Source organism: Molothrus aeneus, chromosome 4, assembly GCF_037042795.1.
Source record: "Molothrus aeneus isolate 106 chromosome 4, BPBGC_Maene_1.0, whole genome shotgun sequence".
NCBI lineage: Eukaryota > Metazoa > Chordata > Aves > Passeriformes > Icteridae > Molothrus > Molothrus aeneus.
Genome location: NC_089649.1, coordinates 1,623,806 through 1,650,378, shown reverse-complemented (window position 1 = coordinate 1,650,378; position 26,573 = coordinate 1,623,806). Strand labels below are relative to the sequence as shown.

The following is a 26,573-nucleotide window of genomic DNA, read 5'->3' as shown; positions in this document are numbered from 1 at the left end:
TCTTGTGCCTGACTCGTTCCTGAGTCTCCATTCCCAGTGATGGTGACTGTTAGCTACACTGCAGGGCAGAAAAAGGATTGGAAATCCAGAGCAGCTCACAAGCTCAGGGTACCTCCAGGGCAGCCAGACCCATCACCTTCAGGCAGCAGTAGTCCTCACAGGCAGTGAAAACACCTCACAAAGTTCAGTCTTTCTGCAGTCCAGTGCTGCTCTGAGTGTTGCACTCCTAAAAGAGTACTTGGAAGTTCTCTAAATTATGGAAATAAACTTAGAGAAGGAGACTTGTGGTGTTGCTTCCCTCTGAAGAAGAAGGGGAATGAGAGAAGTGCTGTCCTGAGCTGCTTTTGGAGGGCTGAACAAATGAGCTGTGCTCTCAGGTTTGGATGCTGGCACTGCCCTGGCTCTTCCCCCTGCCTGTGCTGGATTTTCCCAGCCCACAGTGAGGTGCACTCGGGTGTGGGTGTGTTAGCTGGGCTCTTGGCTCTCTCTCTGGCTGGTGGATGCTGACAGGTGCCTCTTGCATAGATCTGTAGTCTGAGGTGTCCTCAGGTCAGGTCTCTGCTGCCAGGAGTAGTTAATTAACTCGACGTGGCAGCTTGGTTCAAGGGTCTCTGGCTGTTGGCAGCGGCCCTGGATAAGCAGGGGATTTACAGGGATGAAACCGCCTGCACCTGAGAACTGGAGCTCAAAACTTGGGTGTGAGTAGCAGGCCTAAAGGTCTGGATGTTTATAATGTGGAAGCGGAAGAACATAATCCTGGGATGTCTGTGAGTTTGGGGGTTTAGTATGACCTGTCAGGAGCCATGAAGATCAGCTCCTCACTGGTGAAAACCAAGAGAGAGAAGTGGGAGTTGGCTCCATGTTACATCTAAGCTTAATAAAATAGTCTTGAGGAAGAGAGATACAAGTTGGGATAGAGACACATGTTGCTGGATTAAGTGTGAGAGGGTCCAATGTGATCTTTAGATGGAAGAACAAACCAGAACAAAGCAAAGGTGGAGGATTCTTACTGGTTTGTAGCTGGGGATGTGAGTTCGAACAAGTGATGGTCAGAGACGCATTGTCAAGGTGCAAAGCACAGGATGCACACCAGGCTCCAAATGTGTCTTTTGTGAAAGTAGGGAGCTCCTGTAGTTATTTCAAGTATTAAGGCACCCTCAGTATGATACATTGTCTATTCCTATGCCACTGTGGCTTTGGCCCTAAACTGCTAGTTGGTGTTGATTTTTCTCCACAAAAGGCCTGCAGAGTGCCTCCTGGGAAACTCACTGCCCCAAAAATGCCTTCAAAGCTGAGGAAAAGCAAGAGCAAGGTGGGGTGTTGAGTGTAATAAAGGCAGCTGTTGTCGCTCAGCAGCAGTTTCCCTGCTTTATTGCAGACCCCAATTACCTCATGGCCAACGAGCGCATGAACCTGATGAACATGGCCAAGCTGAGCATCAAGGGGCTGATCGAGTCCGCGCTGAACCTGGGCCGCACGCTGGACTCGGACTACGCCCCCCTGCAGCAGTTCTTCGTGGTCATGGAGCACTGCCTCAAGCACGGCCTCAAAGGTACCAGCCTGGGCACAGCCTGCCCTGGGGAGCAGCAGAGTGGCTGAACAACAGGGCTCTGCAGCCTGCACGGGACACAGGAAAGGCTGGCATGGTCACTGCTGTCACCACAGTGCACTGGGCAGGCCAGAGCAAGGCACAGAACCTGCTGGAGGGGAGGCTGAGCTGTGGCAGGTACTTGCCATGTTGAAAACAGCAGTTCAGTTGTCCCAGGTGTAACTCAGTGATCAGGGACTCAACTGGCTTTTGGCAAGCTCGTGACTCCCTTTTCTGCACTTCCTTGTGCTTTAGCAGTGCATCCCCTTGCTGGAAGAGGAACTGCAACCCCAGAGCTCCTTTCTCAACAGCCCTGTCTAAACAGAGGGTTTCAGCTGCGTGCAGCTCATGGCTGAAGCTGCTTTTAAAGCAGAACATGTACTTGACTCTGAAATGCTAAGACACAGCTCAATGGCCAAGTATGGACTGGCCTTCAGGTGCTGTCCTTGTGTCCTTGTAGCTGGAGATGGGAAGCTGAGGGGTGTGGGAAATGGTGGATCCTTCCCATCCAAACCATCCTGAGATTCCAGGATACCAAGTACCTGTCCAGCAGCAGCCCCAGAGGAACCATTCTGGCAGGATTTGGCTAATTTTTTCACTTGTTTGAAAATGTGTTATATCAGCACAGGTCTAACTGGCTCATTTTTTATTTATTTTTGTTTTTAGCCAAAAAGACTTTTCTTGGGCAAAATAAGTCATTTTGGGGACCTCTAGAATTAGTAGAAAAACTTGTTCCTGAGGCTGCAGAGATTACAGCAAGTGTTAAGGATCTCCCAGGGCTCAAGTAAGTACATTCCTTTATTGCACGAGTACATAATATGGGTTTATTGTGAAAGGGATCCTGAAAAAGAGAAGGAAGGGCAAACAGAACCTCCAGGAATGCATCTGCCACCTTCTGCAGGTAAAAATGGATCATTGCTCTCTTAGTCTCCATCAAGGATCTGTAGCAGGAGAGCACAGGATATATTCTCACTCTATTAGGAGCATGGCAACTTATGGGCAGCAGTGCATTTACTGCTTGTGCCTCAGGCATGGGAACAGCCTTTATTGAGCATTTATGAAGTCAGACTCAAGAGGAGGGGAATTAACAGAAAGGTTATGACAGTTTAAATAGTTTTGAGGCTGATGTAGGCAATTCTTCTTGTAAATAACTTCAGGTGTAGTGTATGTGAGAGGAAAGCTTAGGCACCAAGCAGGAGGATTGTAGTTTGTATTCAGGAGGGGAGGCAAGAAGCCACAGCAAGCATATATTACTTGTAAAAGTTTCATAGGAATTTCAGACATCACATTCAGGCTTGCCTATTTCATGGTAAGAGAAACTGTAAGAAGCTTTTAGCCTGGAATAGAAAAATGGGTAAGGAAGCTTTTGTATGAGGATCAGGACTAAGGATTGAGTAATCTTTGCTGAAAGAATAGGTGGATAAATTCAATAAATTGCTTTGGGTTAGTATTTAGTCATGTTCATGCAGACAGGTGCTTTTCCTGGAGGTGTGTGCAGGACTCCTGCAGCAGCTGACAGGACCAGTGCTGTGCCAGAGCTCCTGGTACCTCTTCCTGTTGTAGAGCATTGTAATAGGAAATGAATGGAAGCAAAGAACAGTTTTAGGGTGCATTTCTAAACCTTGTGCTCACAGTGACCTTCGGGAAGTGCCAGGTCCTGTTAGTGAGTCAGGGGTGGGCAGTGCTGGCCATGGCTTCCTTGGGCTGCTGGTGCTCGTGCCAGGTGAGCTCAGACATCCAAGTCAGCCTGTTAGAGCCATGTGCTCCCCATGGCTGGGAGAAAGAGGGCAAGGACTGGCACTCGAGCTCGTGGCATCCTGTGAGGGCATTCAGGGGCACAGCACCTGAGGAGAACAGAACTGAGTTGGTGTTTCTGAGCTGCCTGGCCACATTCCCATCCAGCTCCACCCACCCCAAGGAGTGGTGTTGGGCAACTGTGCTGGTCTGTGCATGTTCCTGTCACTTAGGCAGAACTGGTTGTGGCTCAGAAGGTGATGAGCTGAAGCAGCTGATCTGTCTGGCAGCATCCAGCAGGGATAAAGCCAGGGAAGTCTTTTTAGTATGGCAAGAAAAACATCATGAGTTAAGAGACAGTGACAGTCTAATTGGTCTGCACCTATTTGTGCTTACATACCTTGTATTTCTCTGCACCAGTGCCAGCTCTGTCTTGGAAGTGCAGAAACTTGAGGTAGGGTGGGGCTATGAGAGCTGTTGGTGACTGTGCCTTGCAGGGTGTCTGGAAGGGTTTGTGTCTGGCCTTTGCAGGACACCTGTGGGCAGAGGAAGAGCTTGGCTTCGCCTGGCTCTGATGCAGAAGAAACTTTCAGAGTACATGAAAGCCTTGATTAACAGAAAGGATCTTCTCAGGTGAGTGCTGGACTCTTTCTCAGTTAGGTTCACTTGTGCTCTCCTGTAAGATCTGGATCATCTTTCCCATCTCACTGCTGTGTATCTCCTTCCCTACGTCCCACAGTGAATTTTATGAGCCCAATGCACTGATGATGGAGGAGGAAGGTGCCATCATTGCTGGCCTCCTCGTAGGGCTGAATGTCATCGATGCCAACTTCTGCATGAAGGGAGAGGACCTGGACTCCCAGGTACTGGGTGTTCACTTAATGGGTTTGTTCTGCTCATTTAAAATGGAAAAATCATTAATTTTGCATAGCTTACTGATGTAATGAGCCCTTGCTGAAGTACAGCAGGTGCTGATGTTCTAACTCTGAACTTCCACACCTGGCAACAGTGCGTTGGTCTTAGAAACCAAGTGTTTAATGCAAAATGCAAATTTTCCTTCTCCAGGTTGGTGTTATCGATTTCTCCATGTATTTGAAAGACGGGAACAGCACAAAAGGCAGCGAAGGGTAGGTGCACACACAGTTGTCTTGCTGCTCCCCTCTTGACAATGTGTGTTCAGGTGTTCCAGGCTGCCTGTTTCTTTTTTCCAGAGATGGTCAGATAACTGCTATTTTGGACCAGAAGAACTATGTTGAAGAGCTCAACAGACATCTAAAGTAACACATTTTTTCTTGGCTCTTTATTATCTTGTAGAACAAAAGACAAAACAGGATTTTTAAAAGTGAAGGAATTACTGTAGGTTTTTTTTTCTCTTCAACAGTGCTACAGTAAACAACCTGCAGGCCAAGGTGGATGCCTTGGAGAAATCCAACACAAAGCTGACCGAGGAGGTAAGTGTCATGGAAAACCACCAGATGCTTTGGCCTTTGGGAATTAGGGATTAACCAGGGAGGAGGGATTCCTTTCAGATGTCTGGTGTACAGAATTAGGAGTGTTAAACAATGGAACTGGAATAGCTGACCTGCCAAGGAATTTCACTGACTGTCACTACTGAGCACAAGCTGGAAAATAACTGTATGTTTATGTAAATTTGCAAAAAGTAAAGGAAAAAATGTCATTATAAGTGAGGTGTCCAGGCTGAGCATGAGAAACAGCGGGTACATGAGGCATAGGTGCAGTCTGTGTTTTAACATGGGTCTGCAGCTCATTACTGATGGCATAAATGTCATTAAATGTTTTGGGGTCAGTTCCCTGGCATATGGGTGGCAGGAGGTCTTATCTGGCACAATGAGTGCCTTTTGGTGTGGTACCAGGAGGTGAATTGCAGTGGTGCCTGCAGTGGTTTTGGGGTTTGGCTATGAAGCTGCCAAGGGAAGTTGCAGCATGTGCAGAGCAGGCTATGGTGACAGTGCCTGCCTGTGTCACACATCAGAGCCCTGTGTATTGGGCCTGAGCTCTGCCAAGGACTCACACTCCCATCCAGGAGTTGTGTTTGGGTTTGTCACAGGACAGCATGGCTGATCCCTTGGAATGTCTCTGAGCTGCTCCTGTGTGCGAGTTACAAAGCCAGAAGGGGTTTCTGAAGTTCCTTTTGCCTTTGACCAAACACTTACATTAATCTGTTGCTCTGCAGTGCTGTCATCCCTGGGAATTCCTCTGGGCCAGGTGTCCCGTCCCTAAGGATGCTGTGTGCTGCTCATCCTCCTTGGTTTCCAGCCAAATCTTCCTCATCTGCTGGGGTCAGGAGAGAAAAAAAACAAGTCAAGTATGTTTTTGGTGCATTAACTGTTGTGTTCTGTTTCCAGCTTGCAGTTGCCAACAACAGGATCATTACACTGCAGGAAGAGATGGAGCGGGTTAAGGAGGAAAGCTCCTACATCCTGGAGTCCAGCCGGAAGGTTGGTGTGCGTTTGTGGGTGTGGGTGTGTGTTTGTGTGTGATTGCTGAGCCCTGAGGCAGGTCCAGCCTGAATGCCTGGTTTGGAACAGAGTTCATTTCCTTGCCTGTCTCAGACAAACCCCACAGGGGATTAGGGGAATGGCAGGTGGGCCCTGTGCAGAGGGAACAGATGGGCCCTGCCACAGGGAGTCCTGCCTGCCCGTAGGGATGGAGCAGGGAGCGTGTGCGGAGCCGGGAGCTCCCACAGCTTACAGCGCACTGGGCAAGGTGTCAGGGGATGGGAGGGAGGGGGACTTATGGTGTGGGGGGACAGGCAAATCAGGAAATAAGAGTTGTGCTGGTTTGTCCTGAATTATTGCAGAATTCCAAGTGTTGGGGAAAAGCCAGTAATGAGGTGAAGTGAGGGCTGGCAGTACCCAATACCAAGTGAACTGTGTCTGTTACCTCAGGCCACCAAGGACAGAAGTGCTGACGGGCAGGCACTGACTGAGGCACGGAAGCAGCTCAAGGAGGAGACTCAGCTGCGCCTGGTGAGGACTGGGGGGCTCGGGGCTCACCCCACAGGGCTGTGGAGGGTCATGGCCCTGCTGAGGTCTTGTTCGATACATGCGTGGGGAGAAAAATGCCTGGCCTGAAGGTATTAAGGAAATAATTTCTGCTTTGGGAAATAAAATCTTTCCTTAGACCCCCCTCCATCCTAAAGACAGGCCCATGCAGAATTCCCTGACTCTCTGCTAGCCATGCTGCACACCTGGCTGTGATACTGGACTGAAAACTGGGGAGTTACTCTCCTTAAGGCACGTGTCAGACGTGTGACTCTGAAGTTGTGGCAGCAGCACACTTTTGGGTAGGGACTGTGTGGTCAGAAGGGAAGGGTGGATACCCCTGGGTCATGAGGGCAGCTCCAGGAGATGCTGAGGACTCCTTGTGTTCCAGGATGTGGAGAAGGAGCTGGAGGCGCAGATCGGAATGCGGCAGGAGATGGAGCTGGCCATGAAGATGCTGGAGAAGGATGTCTGTGAGAAGCAGGATGCGCTGGTGGCACTCAGGCAGCAGCTGGACGATCTCAGGGCTCTAAAGCATGAACTGTCTTTCAAGCTGCAGGTAGGGAGCTACGGAAATGCAGGGAATTCCAGATGGAAGTGAGAGCTGCTGTGCATTTATTCCTCCTGCCTGTTGGAGAGGTACTGGGTGTGAAAGGGTCACAGGCTGTGCAGTGCACTCCTATCTTACTGTGAGAACATGGGAACATGTGGAGGGTAAAGGTGAAGGCAGTTTGTTTTGAACAAAAATCCATCATGGTCCAGAAATTTGTGTGAGAGACAGGGAAAGCATCTTGGATGGTTTTGTGGTGTGAATAGAGCCGTGGGAGCTTATGTTCCAGCAGAGTCTGGTGTGCAGGGCCCCTGGTGTGACTCATGTGTGGTGACACAAGCAGACTCCAAACAGCAACACAATGCTCAGAATAGATCCCAAAATCAACTTGCCAGCAGGAAAGAGTTGCTTCTGCTCTCTTGGAGCCAATGGCTTTGTTCAAAGCAGCTGAATTATATTAAGATATTGGATATTGGCAAGCACTGCATCATGCATTTTCCATATGCAGGAAGCTTTATGGTTGGTGGCATTGCCCTATTGCAGGGTCCAGATGGAGCCTGCACCTCTAAGGCAAGATATTTGTCCTTGCAATACTGACCTGGCATTTGCTTTTCCAGCACTTTTTACTGCCTCTTTACCTTTTGCCCTGTTTTGTGTGCCAAATGATTTATGGGGGTTTATCTGGGATTTACTACTCCTTACACCAACCCCCACTGCTCCTTTTCCCAGAGTTCAGACATGGGAGTGAAACAGAAGAGTGAATTAAACAGCCGCTTGGAAGAAAAAACAAATCAGATGGCTGCCACCATCAAACAGCTGGAACAAAGGTAAGACAGGAAACTTGAGCCAGTATCCACTGGTGTGTCCTTTACTGTAGTGTCCCATGGATCCAGAATGGGCCAGGGGAGAGTCCCAGTGCTCTGCTAGACAGAGCTGCCTGAGGGGAGCAGTGGGAGCAGCACCTCTGGGACCTGATTAATGAGCAGTGCATTGCACTTCATTGGGTGCTCTCATTTTAGGGTTTCTGTAGACAGGGTGATTTTCTTTAAAACAAGTTTGTATTTGAAAATGTTTCATGATACCTACTCAGCTAATTCATGTGTTCTTTTTCTCTTGCTGTTCTTATTTTTTCTGTTTTCTCATCATCCTCATTCTGACTTACTTATACAGTGAAAAGGATTTGGTGAAACAGGCAAAAACCTTAAATAGTGCAGCAAACAAACTGATCCAGAAGCATCATTAGACATTTTTATGTCTGGCCACCTCACAGCTCTGACATCAGAACTCATTTATGAGGAGAGAACTTGAGAATTGCTAAAAGCAACTGTTCAAATGTTAATTGTCACCCAAAGTTGATTTGGAATTTGCCGAGTTTTTAAAATCAGTGAGTTTTTCTGATGAGATGTAGTCAGGTATAAGGATCCCCAACCCTGCCATTTACCAATACCAAGGAGCTGGCCTGGGAGCACCCCAGGAGTGGCCGAGGTGGCCGTGCCCGGCCGCTGCCGTCGCCGCCTGTGACAGCACGGGGCCGCGGCCAGCTCGGGACAGTCAGCTCCTTCTCTGTATTGCCCTTTTGTGAAGTAGACGAGAAATGCATCCCTGGAAGTTGTTGACAGTAGTTGTGTGCGTACCCCAAGCCATTCCCTGTTCTCTTCTGTTCCGTGGGTCCAGCCCCGAGTCCGAGCCGAGCAGGCGCGACGCTGGCCCGGCACCGGGAACACCGGCCCTCCCGTAACCAGCCTGCCTGGATTCTGCCTTAGGGACCTGGGGGGAGGGTGGGGACTTATCCTTATTCATTTAAACTTCATGTGTCCAGAATTAGTAGCTATAGGTGTCTTAGAGTAACACGATAGAGTGCTAAGTTCAGTGGAAACCTCCTTCTCTTTGCATTGCTTCTACCTCTGCCAGGAATCTCTCCAGACAAACCCTGTGGTCCTTCCTGACCCAAGGAAGCGGAGGAGAGGTGTTTTGGGAGGTCTCTCCCCTTCCCAGAAAGGGAAGTTACCATTTTTATAAAAAATAATCTGATCTTTGTTTAAAGGAAGCAAAAACACATTAAAAAAAGGAGAAGGAACCCAGTGTGCAGCAGTGGGGAGTGGAGATGGAAATTTGGTCCTTGCAGTTTACTTGTCCAAGTAGTTGGTGGCTGAAAAGAGTTGCCTTTTACACTTGTTGCATTTTTTTGTGAGTTTGCCTTGCTCAAAACAAATGGAATTTGCTAATGGAACAAGAGCTAAAGCTTAGAAATGCCTCTTAATAGGAAAAATAATTGTCAGTTTAAAACCCAGGTGCAAAATCTGAAGTAACTGTAGCTTGAACTATTATAAACTAACATTCTCTGATCACTGAAGTCCTTGTGCTGGCCTCTGGCAGGCTTTAGGTTTGTAAGTGCTCCTCAAGGTATTTTCTCTTTTGGAAGGTTGGATTTGGGGAGTTTCTGTGTCGAATAAGGGATTTTTGCTGTGGTGAGATGCCTGTCGTGGTTCTTTGGCGCCAGTCCTCCCTTTGACCTGTGGGACAGTGCTCCTTGAGGCTGTGGCTGGCAAATGTGACAAGCCTGGGAGGGAACACCTCCAAGTGTTTAAAAATTCCACGGGGCTCAGCCTGGACCCCATGGAAGTGAGCGTGGGCCACTGTGGGGCTTGTTCCCCAGGCTCCCAGCACAGCCCTGCTGGGAACTTCCCTGCCATGCCCAAGCTGCATGCTTGAACCTATAAAACTCACCCCTCAGTAACCTGCTACTAGAAACTCATCCTAACTCCCTGCAGCACAAGTAATCCTAAGGGAAAGGTGGAAGGTTTGATCAAGGAGCGTGAACAGGTGGTTAGGGCGGGAAGCCCCTGCCCCTTGGCACAGTTCTGCTGTAGGAACAGGGGGTTGGATGGTGAGGTCTGTGCTGAAGTCAGACAGATTTAGGGATCTGGCTGCTTCTGATGTCAGGCCCCGAGTGGGAATGTGGTGATGTACTGATGCCTGGGGCTTGAGCCCAAGTGTCCATCCGTGGGAGAGACCAGGAACATGCACTAATTCTCAATAGAGTAGCTACAACCCATGTTCCAAGTTCCAGTTACCTGTGCAAAGGTGAAATGTAACATACATTAAACTCCAATTGGACTTAAAATTCTGTGTACTTGAGGTTTGCTTTGAATCTGGATAAAAGTGATGTTTTCTGTTTCTCATCTAATGGCTGTAAACTGTAGTGATAGAATAAAAACTATTGAAAATGAGAGCTTCTGCCTGGTTCACCTACATTTTGCTTTGCTTTGAACTTTTTTTCCTCCTTTCCATTGTTTTTACCATTCTCTTTTTTTGGCTTTACCTTTTCACTGGGTTTTTTATTTGTTGGTTAAACTCAGTCTTCCTCCCCACCATGGCTTTTGTTTTTTATCACAAGTTCATGTGGCTCAAATCCAGATTGCGACAGGCGGAGAAGGAGCGGCAGCAGGCCCTGCAGGACAACCGGCTCTTCAAGCAGGAGTTTGGGGACAAAATCAACAGCCTCCAGGTGGAAGTGGAGGAGCTCTCCAGGCAGCGGTGAAGAGACCGTTTTCCAACCTCTTTTCTGGGCTGGTAGTACTGTGGCCAGGGAGAGACAGGGGGGATGGTGGCAGAGGGCAGCAGGGGATGGAGAAGGGAGTGAGGCAGATTGTGTGTTAGATGGCACGAGGTGTAACTCCAGGGAGGGAAGTCCTTGGTAACATCTCTGAAGTGGTCAAGGCCAGGTTGGACAGGGCTTGGAGCAATCTGATGCAGTGGAAGGTGTCCCTGCCCATGGCACAGTGTGGAACAAGATAGTCTGTAAGGTGCTTGGCAACTCAAACCTTCTGTGATTCTGTGATATTTGGGAAATCAAAGCTGACATTAACAATTTGCTGCTCCTGGGCAGGGATTGAGCAGCCAAGTCTCTGCCTGGAGCGAACACTGAAGGTGCTGGAGCAAGGACAGTCATTTTGGTTGTCTTATCTGACATACAGCACTTTAACATAGATTTTTCCCTGTGGGAACTGCTCTTAGTTTTGCTGGAACTCGAACAGAGACCTTGTCAAAAGCCATCACCTCTTCCCTGCACCCTCATCACCTGAGCAGTGACAGGGACACAGACAAATCTCTTTCCTTAAAAGAGAAGAGCATCTCCTTCAGCCTTGACCCATCTGTGGCTTGTTGCAAGGTCACTGGGATGAACTCTGGGAGCATTGCTGGATGCATGGAGGTTTTTGTCCCTTCTTCCCCTCCTGGCCCAGCTTTTTATTTCTTTTTTTCAAAAGCTGCTCTGCCAAGCACAAAGTGGCTTTGGTCAGCAATTGGTGTGAGGTCCTGAGTGTGCACGGGTGAGCTCAGGAGGACAAGGGCAAATGGGTCTGGTTTTGCATCAGTTGGATGCTGAATGGTGCCAGAATTAGATGAAGGACTTGGAGATTTTTTCATCCTGACACATTATGGCTAAACACACTGCAAGGCAGCCTTGGGTTCCAAGAGGCAGTTTTAGCTCTTGAGTTAGGGGTGTGAACAAAGGGTCAAACAACTCATCAGTTGTCAATGCCAAGTGTCCCCAAACTGTCCTTTATTCACAATTCCACCTGGCATTCCAGGAGCCACCTAGAACTGGAGCTAAGGCGGGAAAGAGACAGATGGTCTCACAGTCACCAGCGCAGCCAAGAAAGCAAAAAAGGCCCAAAGAATTGGCTCAGACAGGTAATGTGACTTGGTTTTTGGCTTGGGTTTGAGGTACACTTTCCCTTGGCTCGTTTGCTTTTACTGAGCTTTCTCAGGCAGTAAATGGTTGTTGCTCATGTGCCACAATCAGAGCGGTTTTGGGAAGATTTTTATACATTCTGGACAGGCAGTTTGAATTGCAGTGAGAACTATGCAGTAACAGAGATGGCTTCTGCAGTTCCTTGCTTCTCTCTGGTCTGCTTGAATGGTGCAGACCATTTTGTCTTTTTTGACCAGTATTGCACAATCTCAGTGAAGTGCTCTAGGTCTCATGGCTCAGCTGTGACCCAGTTGGGGAGAAGAAGAGGATTCTTTTCTTTGCTGGATGGGAAAGTTTGTCTCTGGTCAGCTTTTACAAAACTTCTTAAGCCCATGTTCGTTCTCAGCCTCTGCTCTGCAAATAAGAACTGGTGGCTGTGGCTCCTGGCAACAGGAGGTCGTGGGACTCCTGCCCACCTCTGAGAGGCACAGAGAGAGAAAGCCCTGAGAGCTGCTCCCAGGGGAAACTGGGACCCAGATACCCCTCTGTGCCAAGGAGGGGCAGAGCAGTATCCCAGAATAGCAGTGCCACTTCTCCCCTTGCAGTGTGGCAGGAGTGAAGCTGGAGTTCTCCTCTAGTGCAGCTGATGGGTGAGTGTTTCTTTTTGGCAGGATGGGAAGCTCCAAGTCCAGGAAGAAAATGCTAAACTGAAGCAGCCGCTGAGAGAGAACAGTGTCCTGCCACACAGGTAAGGAAGGAAACAAATCTCATCTCTGCCTCTCCTTTCCCAAGTCCTGCTTTCTCCTCTCCAATTTCTGTGCCAACAGGGAGTTGGGAATAGTCCAACTTCCCTTTTTAAGAAAGATTTGCAACCTCATGCCCTTGGTTGAGTTCTCTGCTGTCTTTCCATAGCTCTCCGAGGGAAGGAGCAGGTTCTGTTGTTTGCCATCAGTGCTTTCAGATGGGAAAAGCTTTGTGTCTCTCCCATTTACCTTTGAATTCTTTTCCATCTAAACCTGCTGTTTGCTAATTTTTCTGACTCAAGAATCCTTGGTAAGCTAAATGCAAGACCTTTGGAACTAATGACAAAGTATCTTTGGTGAGGGAAAGGAGAAGGGTGTTCGGACCTCCTAAAGAGAAGCTGTTGGATAAAGAACTTCAAGTGTGGTTTTAAGATGATAGCTGTAAAAATTGTGGTTCAGGTCACTTGTTTTCAAACGGAATTATTAAAGAGGATTCTTGCAGCAGGATTTGAGTATTTGGTTTTAGGAGATAAAAGGTGTTCTCAAAGCCCCTGGGCACAGCTCAGTGCTGAGGCTTTGGCTCGGGATGGAACAGCCCATTGGAAGTGCTCTGACTGTCAGGGCTCTGCTGTGCCCTCGAGGCACTACTGTCCATTGAGTTAATTAGTGAGTTAATCAATGAGTTAATCAGGAAAATATCCTCAGCAGTTCACATCTGCTTTGCCAGATATTAAAAACCTTCCAGGCCTGAGATGGTTTTTACCCATTTTACCTGGAGTGTTTAAGCAAGTGAGGGTCAGGTTGATGGTTTACAGGCCTTGTGGTGCTTTATTGCTGCATTTCACAGCAGGGGTAGGGATCAAACCTGCAGGCCTGTGTTTAAAGCCAAACTGTTCTATTGTAGCACCTCAACAGTCTTTTCTGTGTTCATGATCTGTCTTCCTGCTCTCCTCAATGCATTTTGCAAATTTTTGTTCTGCTTTTGCCATTGAACCAGGAGTGCTACTCAAAAACCTGGGGAGGGTTTTAAAAATGGGATGAGGGAATTCCCTAATAGCACAGATGTTTTATTTAAAGGCTCTGGTGAGGGAAGGCCTGCTCCAAGTGATGCTGTTGTTCCCTTGTAGGTCACCCAGTGGTACACAGGAAGAGCAGGTGGGTGATTCTCCTTCTTGGTGGTTTTGCTCTTTTCCTGTAAATCAGCTGGACTAAAATCCTCTCCTTCTCCTCCATGCGCCTGGCAAAGCACAGCCAGACCCCCAGAGAGCCACTGGTATGCCTTGTGCTGTCTTGTCCACTGGGAATTTCTGCTGCTGCCAGCTTGTTCCCAATGTTTAGTTCCCCCCTTGCTGCTGCTGAGCTCTGCCACAGGAGCTGTGTAAAGCAGAATCTCTTGGTTTTGGCTTGGGCTGTAGGAGCAGCTGTCGGGGCCTGGACACGCCGAGATCTGCCAGCTCTGCCAGGAGGAGGGCAGCCGGAGCCAAAGAAAGGCAAGTCCTGGGCTTGACCTGCCATCTCCCACACCCAGTGACTGTGAGTTCCCTCTGCTTTTTGTTATGGAATCAGATTCCTGCTGGTGAGGTGTTCTAAGAAATGAGCCCTTGCAGGCCCCTCTGCCCTTAACATAACTTTGTTAAATGCTGATGGGGTCATGGTTCCCTGTTCAGTGGTTTGGTTTTCCTCCCCTGTAGCAGCTTCTTCCCTTCTTTAGCTCAGTGTTTGCACTTCCCTGAGTTGATATGCCATGGAGCTCTCCTTGACTGCTCTGTCCTTTTCCTGCATTCCAGAACATCTGCAAGAACTGTGGGGGCACCTTCTGTGAAGCCTGCTCAGTGCACGAGCTGCCCCTCCCGTCCAGCATCAACCCTGAGCGTGTCTGCAACCCCTGCCACCAGCGGCTCATCCAGCAGTATTCCAGCAGCCCCTTGTAGGGAACAGGTGGCACAGAGGTGACAAACAGTGGCTGTGCCTGATGGTGTTTCTGGAGCTGCTCAGGGAGAATGTGAAGACACTTGCCCATGTGCTTTGGAGGTCGGATGGGAAGCAGCTTCTTGGTGTTTAGACTCTCCTGTTACTAAAACAGCAGTCTGAGCCCTTCAGCCTGTGCTGTGGAGAATTCCATTGGGAATGTCACACGGGGCAGCCCCAAGGTGTACCTGAGCAGTCTCAGGACTCTGGGAGCCCCTGCCCAAACCAGAGCTGTTGTCTGCATGCAGAAGTCGGGAGTGTTCTCACCCTCGCGTGTGTGGTGTGGGTGTGTGCTGCTGTTGAGCAACGGCTCCCCAAAACCCAACAGGAGTGTGGGTATTCCTCACATCTGGCTGCACTTGAAATCCCATTTCCCCTTTCCTGTTTGCCCTGGACAGGCTGGCTCATCCTGGGAACCCTGGGTGATGAGCAGGGCAGGTGGGCCACCAGTGAACACATCCTCCCTGCATTTCTTTGGCTCAGGGCTCTGACCAGGGGCTTAAGTCTGCACAGGGACACCCCAAACCAAGCTGTGAATGTTCTGTTCCCCCTCTGGACTTTAGGGGCTGGGCCCAATCCCCATCACACAGAGGTTTAGGGCCACTTGGCTCCACCTCTCCGCCTTGTGCACATGGAAACATTGTTACAATAAACTTGGCATTTCACTTTCTGTTTGATCAAAACCAGGGGACACTTTTCACCTGTAGGAAATTTTAATTACACAAACAGTTCGGAGAGGTTCCGTGGTTTGTGCCACATCATTCTTTGTTACTTTGTTCCCTCAAGAGATTTTGCTAGTCCAAAAAGCGGTGGTGGCTTTCTGGTGTCACAGGAGTGTTTACTCCTTTTCCTACTGGCCCCTCCTGCAGTCTCTGAGACCACAGAATGTCCTGTAGCTCATAGAAAAGACATGCATTGCAGTGACAAATGCACCGGGGTTTGGGCAGGTGTTGTTAGGGGGTAGTGGTTAATTCCTTACTAATGACTAATTCCTTAGTCATTAGATTGGCTGGAACCACATTAAAAAGCCTCTTGGAGCCAAGATACGGGACAGGGTTGGTACTGCTTTCTACCAGCAATCATCTCTCCTCCATCCTTTTAGCACTTGGCATGTTCAGCCACCCAACTTCTACTCTTCTGCCCCTCCTCTGCAGCTTTCTGTCCCATTTCCTTGCTGATATCCCTTAAAGTATGGCAGGAGTTCTAAACAGTGCTAAAATAGCAAAAGCCTGGAATTCAAGTGAATTTCTGAGTTCTCAGAAGGGGTGAGACACAGGCAGTGAATGGAGAAAACACTGAATTTAGTGTCAATAATTGTGAGTACTTACTGTACACATCCAGCAGTGTGAACTCCTGCACCCAACCTCAGTGTGTCTCATCCCCAGAGGAGAAAATAAGACCCAGATGGAGCATTAAACTGGAAATGGAGGATTAAACTCCATGAAGCAGGGAGGTGGCTGACCCCCTCCAGCACTGGTGGCCGCCATAGGCCTGGCCTTTGGGAAGGTGGGAGCAGGACTGCTGGCTGCCAGCTCCCTCTGTGCTCAGGTATTCTGTGTGATGCCAGGGTGGGCTCACATCTGGACCTTGGGAATGGGGGGGGGCAGGTTTTCTGATGTTAATTTTGTTCCACACAAAAAAACCCCTTGATCATTCATATCCTGCCTCCTGAGTGGTCTTTCCATCCCATTCCTGTTGGGTTTGAGGTATTGAGAGGATTCAGAGCAACAGTGTGCACCTGTGTGAGGTCTTAGATCACTCAGCTGTTAATTGGCAATCCTGGTGTTTTATTAATGCAGCCTGATGCACCTGGGGCCCTGGACTGCTCCACTCTGGAGCCTTGGCCATTCCCGCTGCAGCTGGTGCAGCTCCCCACACGTCACATTTATTACAAGCTCTCACATAAGGCTGATCTAATCTTAGCATGTCCTCCTCGCCGACTGGTGACACTTGGACCTGATCTTCACGCTCATATCCACGGAATGTGTTCGCCTGGCCTAAAAACAAGGGAGAGGAAAAATATAAATCATTCACTCTCTCAGTGTGCATGTTTTCCTTTTTTCTCCAATGCCCACTGCATTTTATTCCCACTTAATCCTCTATTAGAATTAAATAGAGCAGTTTGGCAATAGTAAAATACCCCAGACTCCAGGTAGGACATGCTCAGGTGGGGCTGCAGCACAGGCACACGGGATGGGGGTGTTTAATTCCCCCAGCACAAGCATCAACAGGAAGGAGCTGCCAAAGAAGCGTGGGATGCAGGAAAGAGGTCGGACTGCACATCCTGAACCTGCCCCAAGGGCTTGTCCTTGTCCTGGATGACAAACCCAGGATGGGTGGGCTGCCCTCCCTGCTGCAGGGACCAGGACCTGGGGAGCAGCAACCACCACCCCCCACTTTCTGAGGGGAATTCATGGAACAAGCTGTCCACCCTCTCTGATGGTCACATCAAACCCCACCCCATCCAAAAGACTAATTGCTATGAGGCCACATCTCTGGGAAATGTTTAGCCATGTTTCCTCTCTTTGCCAGGGAATGTAACCCCAGCAGAGCTTTTCCTGCTGCAGGACTGGCACCTGTGGAATCTGGAGGTGCAGGCTGTGGGATCAGACTGGACACCTGCTGTCAGGCCAGGAGTGGTTCCCTTCAGCCCCTCTATGTTTTACCCTTTGGGTTGTGAGCCTGGGGCATGCATTGCTACAAAGAAAGCAGGAAGGACGGAGAGGGATGTGCTCACCAAACCTGTGCCGCTGTCACTAGCAGTTCTCCTGTCCCTTGGGATGTTTGTTCAGGAACAATTCAATGGCACTGCACTCTGGGCAAGGGAAGAGAGGTAGGCTGAGGTCAGACACTTGCATGTGTTACATTAGATTTTTTTTTTCTCTGCAAAGTCCACGGCACATCACAACTTGGAAAGCCACACTCAAGTGATCTCTGCACAGTGTACAACAGCAGCTGGACCAGCTGTGCCAAGCCCCCTGAGGTCTCAATCCCAGGACTGTAGGACCCCCTTTCTTTTTCTGACTTACCCATCTGTGACCCCTCCTTGGCCATCGCTGCGACTGCATCCTCGTGGCTCTCAAAATGCACATCTGCCTCTCCTGTGGCATCTCCAAGGGAGTTATATTCCACCAAGATCCTTGTAGGCCTCAGCGGAGCAAAAAACTGAAAAGGAGAAAAGAGTTTGGTGAGAAAGAAACAACAATAACACACCCTATTCCCCAGAAACTCAGTGCTTTTACTCCCAAAACCCACCAACCCATGGAGGGGGATCTGAGCTCCTGAGCAACAAAAGGCTCTCTGATCCATCTGGGTGAAGCGCAGGCAGTCCCCAGCCAGCTGTCCCACCCCCTGTGAGCTCCTGGCATAGGAACTCCCACCAGGAACAAAAGTCCTCACACTGCACCCATGTTCTGTACACACCGGTGCAGCTCCATGTACACTGTTAACATTTCTGTGCAGTCAGCTACTCTGAAATTTGCTTTAGATTCTCAAGGGCTCCTCAAGCCCAGTGACGGATATTGAGACATCCCAGCCAGCCTTAATTCTTTCTTATTCATGGAGAGGAGCAGATCTGTGCTGTGCCTGAGGCCAGAGCTGTTCAAAGCCACATGGCATTGAGGACTAACAGACACCAATTAAGTAGGAGCCTGCAATCCCTGAGGGTTTTCACAGGTAATGACAGAGCCACACTCCATCCATAGCCTGTTACTCACATTTATTATATCCTGGGCACTAGCTTGGGAAGGAAAACCCCTCATGTGGACAAAATGCTGTGGTGGTGATGAGGCAATCTCAGACTCTGAAACGTTCCTGGAGCTTTCTGTTCCTTCCCTGCTCAGTTCTGTGGAAAGGAGGGAAAAAACCATTACTAGTGCCTGCAGTGCTGCCCTCCCTCATGTGATAGCCATGAGTATGTGGGATGACACAAAGAGGCCTCGAGGAGCACTCACGACAGGGAGGGACTCACTGATTTCTCCTTCGGCATGGGAGCCTGCAGTGTCTCTCCAGCCCCTGTCTTCAGAGATGGACTCATACTCTCTTCTGGCCCTGGAATAGGCTGTCAGCTGCCTGCTGTAGGGCATGTGCCTTTGCATCTGGTGCTTTCTGCTCACGTACACCTCTATGTACCTGCAGCCCAAAGGGAGAGAGCACGTGGCACACCTGGCACTCAGGCCTTGGAGAAAGCACCTTCCAGCTGTGTCCTGCCTTGGCCCTGCTCAGGTACTGGGGGTGAGAGCCCTGCCAAGGCACTGAAGAATTAACTCATTTCACTGGCACAGTTCTCTTTGAGGCTGCTTTTCCCTCGCTACACTTCTGCAAACTGCACTGATTCCTACAACCCCAAATCACCCTACCCAGCCCCAAAACAGGTCTCAGAACAGGTAGAGGCCCAAGATGCACACAGTCACAGGAAACACTTCAGTGGAGCCCTTAAATTTTCTATATACCTATGAAATGGATGGGATTTCACCAGCAGTGTTAAATCAGGCAGTTTCCAGAGCACTGAAGGAAAAGGAAATATGGACATCCAAGGGAGGGGGCCTTCCACCCTTCCTGAAGGGAGCAGCCAGAGTAAGGGAAGTAACCCTGGGTACAGGCCGACGGCTCAGCACCCCCGAGTCCCCACTCAGCATTGGGTGCTCCTGGAGGCCAGCTCTGGATAAAGCCAGGAATAATGGATGGGAGCCAGGTGCCAGCAAATTTGAAAACCCCTCAATTTCTTGGCTAATCACATGGAAATGGAGGTGTGTGAGCCAGATGGATGAGTCACGTCAGCTCTTGTTCTGACAGAAAAAAATTAACAGTAGATTTGGAATTAGGCTCTACTCAAGAAAAGGCAAGTCCTATTAAATCAATTAAGTAATTAATCAAATTCTGCCCATGGAGCAGCTGTTTGCTTTTAGTATGAGCGGGGAGATTGACAAACACAAAGAAATGCAGTCTGGAAACAGGAAGCAAGGAAATAAAAGGAAGTTGGTGTGCAGGGGGAGAGGTAAGGTTTGGAAAACTTTTAATATGTGGGGTACAGATAAAGTTTTATAGATTATTGAAGTCAGAAAACTCAGCAGGGAAATGCAGCTTTGGTTGTTTGGGTTTTCTTTTCTGAGCACAGCTAATTTAAAAGCTGTGTGGATGTGGTGCTTACAGACAGGGTTTGGGGCTGGGCAGGGCACTGTTTAGGTTAATAGCTGGACACAATGATCTTAAAGGCCTTTTTTAACCTAAATTATATTATGACTCTGGGAAAAGGTGGCCTTGTGCTTCTGTTTGAGAGGAAAGAGGTTCTTATGAGGCAAGTGTGTGGCACAGGGCTCAGGTGAATAAAATGGTGTAATTCCCAAGGGGATGCAGCCACCCAAGAGGTGGGAGATGGTGCAGTGCTGGCCAGCAGTCCCTGCTGGGAATGGACTCCAGGCAGGTGCTTCAAACAGACATTCCTTGAGAGGAAGCACAGGCTGTGCTGGGCAACGGGCTGAAGGGCAGGAGGGCAGCTGCCAAAACTGCCCAAAGCATGGAGGAACCTGCTGCAAATCTGGCAGGATTACGTGTCTGAAGGAGGCACAGGACACTGAGGCCTGGGCAGACTGCGTCTATCTAGTGTTCCCCACTCTGGAGGCTGTCACACCTTTTCATTGGGATGAGAATGCCTTCAGGAATACCTGAAAATCTGGAGACTTTCTAGGAGGCCCCCCTGAATCACACTGTGAGTGTGAGATGAGCTGTTTCACCCAGCAGGAAGCTCCAAGTCCCACAGGTGCCTCACAACACATTCTCCTGGCCCCTGAAGTCCAGGGAAGCACGTACCTGCTTCCCATATATTCCCTGTGCCGCAGCAGGGCCTTAGCTGCCATTTCCGGAGTGGCAAACTGCACAAAAGCTTCTCCTGTTCTTCTGTCTCCCCGGTAAATGAAAGCAATGTCTGTGATTTTCAGACCTAGAGATGGCAGGGGAGAAAAAGGCATTGGCTGTGGCAGAAATTTGTGCTATAGCTCAGAAAGCCTTTTTTTTTCCCCTCTGATTTTTCTGGTTTTTGAAAGCTAATTGGGCAGCTAAATAGTTCTGAAACAACTGCTCACGATGGCCTAAGTAGCTTTTTTAAACTCCATTTTTTATTGCTTTAAGAAAGTTTTAACAGAAGACTTAATTAAAAAAGGAATCAATCTGAGGTTTCAAGTGAATCCAGCTTCTGGACAACAAGCAGATCCAGAGCACAAATGGTCTTGAAATTTTCTCTTATTATGGTAGTTTTTTTCCTTAATTCCTCCTGGCCCGAAATCAGAGTGCTGAAAGTACTGATCCTGGGCTAGACCTGCACAAGGTCAGAGGGGCAGGGAAACTCTGCAGGGTGCTCAGAAAGCCTGTGTGACTTCTGGGGAACAGCAACTCCTTGGGGTGTTTAAGGTGTTTGAGGCTGCACGTGTTTTGCCTTGTCCTGTGAGGAACAACAGCATCTACTTAAGGAAGTGAATGCCTGGTAAAGGAAGGGCATGGCCCAGGCTGAGTTACCTGAGAAGAAATCTGCAATGTCCTCCTCGGTGGAGGTGAAGGGGAGGCCTCGGAGCAGCACCACTCCGTCGCTCATGGCCTGCGACTCATCGCGCAGGCTGCGCAGCAAGCCCTCCACATCGCTGTCGTGCACCTCAAACACTGCAAGGAATGCAGCCATGGAGGGCTGTCCCACAGGGCACTGCAAGGCAGCGCTCTGCAGGCACTCCCTCCCTCTTGTAAGGCAGCCTTCCCCCCCGCAAAGCTCCATGCTGTTTCCTCCCCCAGCCCATGCTCCTTGCTCATGCCCCTCTGCTTTCCCTGGCCAGCCCAGGACATTTTGGCCCAATGGTGGCTGATCCGCTGCTCTGCTCCCCTGCTGTGCCTCTGCACTACCCAAGGAGCTCTCATTCATTCCCTGGGGAATTTCACTGCAATGTTAACTCCCGCTGCTCCAAACCCACCTTTCACGTAACGTGGGCCCATGTACCTCAGGTGCTTCTCCAGGGCTCTCTGCACGTCTGCTTTGGACTCCAGCTCGATCAAGGCATCCCCCCTGCGCCTCCCATCCCTGTTTAAGAGGAAGTGTATCCCGTTCTCACCGTTCCGAATTCTACAGCCTGCAAACCAAGGGACACACAGCACTGCATCAGACACGGGGATCTCTGTGCCCTGACTGCAGGGCTGGAGGCCTGTCCCCTCAGCACTGCAGAACAAAGGGCAGCACACCTGCATTTCTAACATGAAGTCTAATGTCACACTGACTTGCTTTAGTTTGGCAGGCTAGCAAGTAATTTAAAAACTTGTATCTGACCTCTGGGAGGATGCAGCACTGTCTGACAGTAGGGAGGATCAGCCCCACAAAGGTATATAGAAGCTATGAATAAGAATCAGAAAACAACACCGCAGTTTGAACTAATTAGTAAAACCCTCCAGTTTCTTAAAAAGAGAGGAGTTTGGGCCAGCCATAATGGCCTGTAAGAGCATCACTTTGATTTGCATTGCCTTTACTCTGGAGACACTGATTAAGAAGAGAAAGACGCGTGCAAATAAATTTAAGAGACCATAAGGATGAGATTCTAGTCAGTATCCAGCAGTTTGGATGTTGATTATTATTCCCTTTATATGTGTCAGTTGTGAATAATTTTGCAGCAATAATAAGACCTCATCTTTCTCTGGTTAACGATCTCTATATTTTCCCTCTGTTAAGCAGGCATGAGCTAATGGGCTAATACCAGCATGCAGAACAGTTAGCCAGGAAAATGAACACCCATACTATCAAAGAAGGTAAGGACATCTTCCTCGGTGCACGAGAACGGGAATCCTTCTGCCCTGATGAGGTAGACAGTGTCGCTCTCCGCCTTGGGTGAGGCGGGCTTCTCCTCTGACAGGCGGCCTTCGTGGGACGGAGCATCCGTGACCTGGCGCGGACACACGAGAAGAGCCCCGGGTGAGGGCGGGAGGCCGCGGTTTCCCGCAGGGGTCGGTGCCCGCCATTTTCCCGCGGCCGTACCTGGCTGTATGCGCGGAGGGCGGCGCGGAGCGGGGCTGGGGCCGAGAGCAGGGCCGGGACCGGGCCGGGCCGGGGCCGGGGCCAGGGCAGGCGCAGCGCGGGCGGCAGCGCCGGGCCCCGGCCCAGCAGCAGCACGCACAGAGCGCGGCGGGCAGCGGCGGCCACGGCCATGCCGGGTATCGCGGCTCCGCCCCTTCGACCTTCCCTCCTCCCTTCCTTCCTTCCCGGCAGGCGCTGCACAGAAAGCGCTTCCCGGGCACCGCCGGGCTGGGGGGTGCCCGCCGCTCTGCCCAGCGCCCTGGGACGGGCCGGGCGGGTGTCACCGCGGGCTTTTCCTGTCACAGAGCTTGGCTTAGAACGGCCTGGCTTGGAACGGAACTTAAAGATCACCCCGTTCCACCCCTGCCATGGGCAGAGACAAGTACGCTAGACCAGGTTGCTCCAGGCCCCCCGTCCATCCTGGACATGAACACTTCCAGGGATCCGGCAGCCAGAGTTTATCTGGGCAACCTGTGCCAGGGCCTCACAGGGATGAATTTCTTCCCAATATCCCATCTAACTTTCTCTTCTGTCAGTGGGAATTCCCCCTTGTGCTGTCACTCCAGGCCCTTGTAAGCAGCGTCCATCTTTCTTGCAGGCTCCCTTCAGGCACTGGAAGGCTGCCATTGGGTCACAGCAGCTTTTTCAGGCTGGAAACATGCTAATTTCCCCAGCTTTTCCTCTCAGCAGAGGTGCTCCCTCCCTCGGCTAACCTTGGTGGCCCCCTCTGGACTTGTGCCAACTGGTCAAAGTCCTGTCAGTGCTGAGGACCCCAGGGCTGGATGCAGCATTCCAGGTGGGGTCTCACCTGAGCAGGGCAGAGGGGAGGAATCCCCCCTCCCCTGCTGCCCACGCTGTGGGGATGAGCCCAAGGCAGAGATGGATTCTCTCAATAAAAAAGTTTTAGGTTGGGCTTCATCGTGGACAAGCCTTTTACACCCCTTCCCAGGAGACTGATTTTCCAGGAGAGATGATTTTCTCCCCCTCACTCCCACCCCTGCTTGAAGGTCTCAACAGGCAGAACCTTCCAGGTGGTCTGGGAAGACAGTCCTGCTGTCATTACTGCATCCAAGAGGGATAAGGGGGAAAGAGCTGGCACTGGCTTCTAAGTGCACATGTGGGGAAGGTAGGTCCTGCTGAACCCAGAAAAATTTTTTTTAGGATGAAGCAAAATGAGTAGGAAAAGGCAAGCTGGAATCCCAAACCCCAACGGTGGAGGAACCCAGGGAGGGAATGTGGAGGTTCAGATCCAGGGTATTCAGGCAGGCATCCAGAAGGAGGATGGGCCAGACCCAGCAGGACCCCAGCTGGACCAGGAAGACCATGAGAGCCAGGATGCTCCTCTCTTTTCCAGCACCCTGTAGCTGTAGCCTGGGGGTCACCAAGTAAGAGCTTCAATTTCAACTCCAGACCATCAAACCCAAAATACAATCTTGGGTTTTCCAGCACAAGTCTTTTATCTTGCTGTGTTGCCAACACACTCATTTATCAGAAGCCTTGAACATTTCTTATCACCAGTTTGAAAATGTGAACAAGCTACTCTATGTCACCCTCTTGTTGCTGGCTGATGCTTTTGTAAACTGTTCCTTGTGACAGCCTTTCATATGACAGACTCCAGCCCTGAGAACAGCACAGCCTCTTGACAGCAGCACTCTCAACCCTTCTGGGTTTTCAAGGTAAATCATGTTTTATGCACATTTTCAGAGGAATGTTGACCTTGGTGCCCAAGTGGTTCACATTCCAGTCTTTCATGGCTTACTTGCCAGGTTTCTCTTCAAAACCTTCTTTAAATAAGCAGGCAAATGTTATAGGAGAAAAAAAAAATAAGATAACCATAGGAATTCATCTTGAGCACTTATCTCTCTCTAGATTGGCTTTTGTGCTTTCAGTTTACCTGAATAAGCAGATCCCTGAATGTTAGGGGCATTCTTCTCCTATGAGCCAAGCAGGCTGCAAGGAAAAATCTCTTGAAGGGATGCACATCTTGCACCCATTTTTCCTTTGATTTTCTTGCTTCCCAAGTACAGGAAGAAACATCCACTGCTGCTTGCTTGTCTGGCAGCTTGTCAGGTTTGTGAAAGTTACCTTTAGAGGGCACCGTGTTGTTGGGCAACTGCTAGCACTGAGGTTTCCATGGAATCTCAGAGCTTCCCTAGTTACATGTTGGAACAGAGTCTCTGCACCTATGGAAGACTATAAAGGTCACCCTAGGACAAGAGAATTTGCATTTATTCACTCGACAGAGCTGCTGTGGAATGAAGTCGCCTTAGGAGAGGGAATCTGCCTCTGCAAAGCCAGCAAATCTCAGGAGATCCCTCCATACTGCTGTGGACCAAGAATGTATCTGCCTTGGAGAATTTATCTACCTGGCAGGATGCCTCTTTCTTAAAGAATGTTAAACCGGTTGTTGTTAAGAACAATCGATTCCAGCTATTCTTTAGTCTGATCAGACCAAAAATGATGATCAGAAAATCATCAGATGTGACGCTAAGACAAGTGCTTATACTGGGAAACATTCCTTATCCCTCTGTGTAATCTGCTGTCACGAAAAATTGACCTTCTGTTCTCTTACAGTGTTTTCCAAAATTATTTATACACTGTGTTATTTTTAAAAACAAAACACTGTTTCCCTTTTTTTGTATTCCCGATCCATGCTCAGTTTTGCAATCTTGTTTTTTACGCTGCTTTCAGTTGCAATGCTCTTTGTTTACCGAGCTGTGCTGAAAAGCCAAGAACTTCAGCCTAGGACCAAAGCACTTTGCCAGCCCAAGGGCCCTTGCAGAGGAATTCTTGAGGCTCTGCAGCGCTCTGGATAAAGGGAGATGACAGAGGCGAGGCCAGGGCCGTGCCTCCCCCTTACGTAAGGCTGCAGCTCCCTGCCAGCCCCTGGGGCCGAGGAGAGCCCTTCATGTAACCCTCAGCCATCCCCAGCAGCCCAATATTCATGTGAGACATAAAGCCTGCACGTTACATAAGCATCTCTCCTGGCCAAGTGTTTCCTACTGCAGCAACCGAGGTTTAATTTTAACTTGCTGCTTAAAAAATGAAACGTTCTGTGGGCAGGAGGAAGTGTAGCGGTGGGAACAGAGGTTATTTGTGTGCCAGCAGGAATGTGCCAGAAAGATCAGCGATGTATTTCTGTTTGATTTACGTGGCCACCTTCAGTCTGAGAGCATCTGTGACAAAGTGCTCCAAGACCCATTCAACGCTTTGGCTAATGCAGGGAAAAGGAGAATTGCAAACATCGTGAAATGCTTTTTAATTACACCACTGCTGCCCAATAAAACACTGGCTTTTAAAGGTGTCCTAAAAACAATAGTGTAATTTTAGTTTGCTTAGAAGTGCACTGACTGGGCATTTTGACTCTCTGTCTGAAGGACAGAGAGAGGAAAATGCAGTTTCAGCATTTAAAAATGTGAGGTGAGGGAAGCAGATGACTGTCAGTGTGGCCACCTAAGGCTTTACAGCTGAAACCCCTGATGTGCTGGATGGAAAGTTAGTGTTGTGTGGGATTGTAGCCTGTTTTGATGTGCTGAATTTTTGTGATAAATCTGAAAGTCATCAGACTTTTTTCTGGCCTACCTGCAGCACTGCGAGGTTTTTGGGATGGCGAATTCCTCTTGCAGCAGGAGGGAATCCCTGGAGGTCATGCTGCCTGTCCTGCACCTTCTCCAAAATCTGGCTTCTTACTGACCTAAACAGAGCCAGATTTTTGTGTGAAAATTATACCCTGGGATTGCAATTTCTGCCATAAAGAGCACTGGGACGTGACTATATCTGCCTGCCAAGGGTTTCTTAAAAAAACTGCAGTTTTTTTACCTCAGAAGTTTATTTTTTTTTACCTCAGCCACCCATAGTGTCACCTGAGGGGTATCCCTCCTTTGCCCACTGCTTACCCTCACCAGCCCAGTTAGAAATTGCTGACAAATATTAAGAAATAGTACAATACCTTTTGTCACGTTTTGCTAAAAAACAGTTCGATGAGGAGGGCAGAAACGCCGTTAATACTTTTTTGTTCTTTTTCTGGTAGTGGTGGTGGTGGTGACCTGTGGGCTGGTACCTGGCCCCCTTTGTCCTGAGGGGAGAAGGGGGCCTCTGGAGGGGCAGGGGGTGCTCGTTTCCATGGAGGTGTCTGGGGGCACTCACATGGGCTCCTCTGAGGGGCCGGCACGGCCGCATGGCTGTGAGGGGACGCCCGTATCTGGGGCCATGAAAGGACTCCTGGCGGGGAGCCCCACGGCTCCGAGA

The 26,573-nt window shown here is 49.5% G+C and overlaps 2 protein-coding genes across 8 annotated transcripts in view; one reads left to right on the top strand and one right to left on the bottom strand.

Annotated features, from left to right (window-relative positions):
• RUFY3 (RUN and FYVE domain containing 3) overlaps window positions 1–15,941 on the top strand; it is a 32,204-nt gene extending 16,263 nt beyond the window's left edge. For 3 of the 5 annotated variants that reach the window (XM_066549374.1, XM_066549373.1, XM_066549375.1), the window contains 12 exons: window positions 1,379–1,552; window positions 2,255–2,372; window positions 3,854–3,955; window positions 4,062–4,185; window positions 4,388–4,449; window positions 4,534–4,599; window positions 4,704–4,773; window positions 5,689–5,781; window positions 6,232–6,312; window positions 6,719–6,886; window positions 7,607–7,704; window positions 8,048–10,107. In XM_066549374.1, coding sequence (XP_066405471.1) covers window positions 1,379–1,552; window positions 2,255–2,372; window positions 3,854–3,955; window positions 4,062–4,185; window positions 4,388–4,449; window positions 4,534–4,599; window positions 4,704–4,773; window positions 5,689–5,781; window positions 6,232–6,312; window positions 6,719–6,886; window positions 7,607–7,704; window positions 8,048–8,120 — 1,229 coding nt within the window. In that variant the 3' untranslated portion in view covers window positions 8,121–10,107. Of the gene's footprint in view, window positions 1–1,378; window positions 1,553–2,254; window positions 2,373–3,853; window positions 3,956–4,061; window positions 4,186–4,387; window positions 4,450–4,533; window positions 4,600–4,703; window positions 4,774–5,688; window positions 5,782–6,231; window positions 6,313–6,718; window positions 6,887–7,606; window positions 7,705–8,047; window positions 10,108–10,294; window positions 10,415–11,469; window positions 11,573–12,244; window positions 12,322–13,443; window positions 13,472–13,731; window positions 13,807–14,103 lie in introns of those variants that run through there. The other 2 variants (XM_066549377.1, XM_066549376.1) reach the window with 1 other exon arrangement.
• A 109-nt stretch (window positions 15,942–16,050) lies between these two features.
• GRSF1 (G-rich RNA sequence binding factor 1) lies at window positions 16,051–26,505 on the bottom strand. Of its 3 annotated transcripts, XM_066549380.1 has the most exons (11): window positions 26,472–26,505; window positions 25,908–26,019; window positions 22,050–22,194; window positions 21,238–21,393; window positions 20,795–20,935; window positions 20,093–20,222; window positions 18,255–18,415; window positions 18,001–18,128; window positions 17,314–17,449; window positions 17,022–17,099; window positions 16,051–16,281 (listed from the first exon to the last, which is right to left on the bottom strand). In XM_066549380.1, coding segments are annotated over exons 1-10 (1,170 nt in total). In that variant the 5' UTR covers window positions 26,474–26,505; the 3' UTR covers window positions 16,051–16,281; window positions 17,022–17,040. The 3 variants fall into 3 exon arrangements, with proteins under 3 accessions (XP_066405477.1, XP_066405475.1, XP_066405476.1); XM_066549378.1 differs by lacking the exons at window positions 25,908–26,019; window positions 26,472–26,505 and adding an exon at window positions 22,287–22,457; XM_066549379.1 differs by lacking the exons at window positions 25,908–26,019; window positions 26,472–26,505 and adding an exon at window positions 22,287–22,457 and having other exon boundaries at window positions 17,027–17,099.
• Window positions 26,506–26,573: the final 68 nt, after the last annotated feature.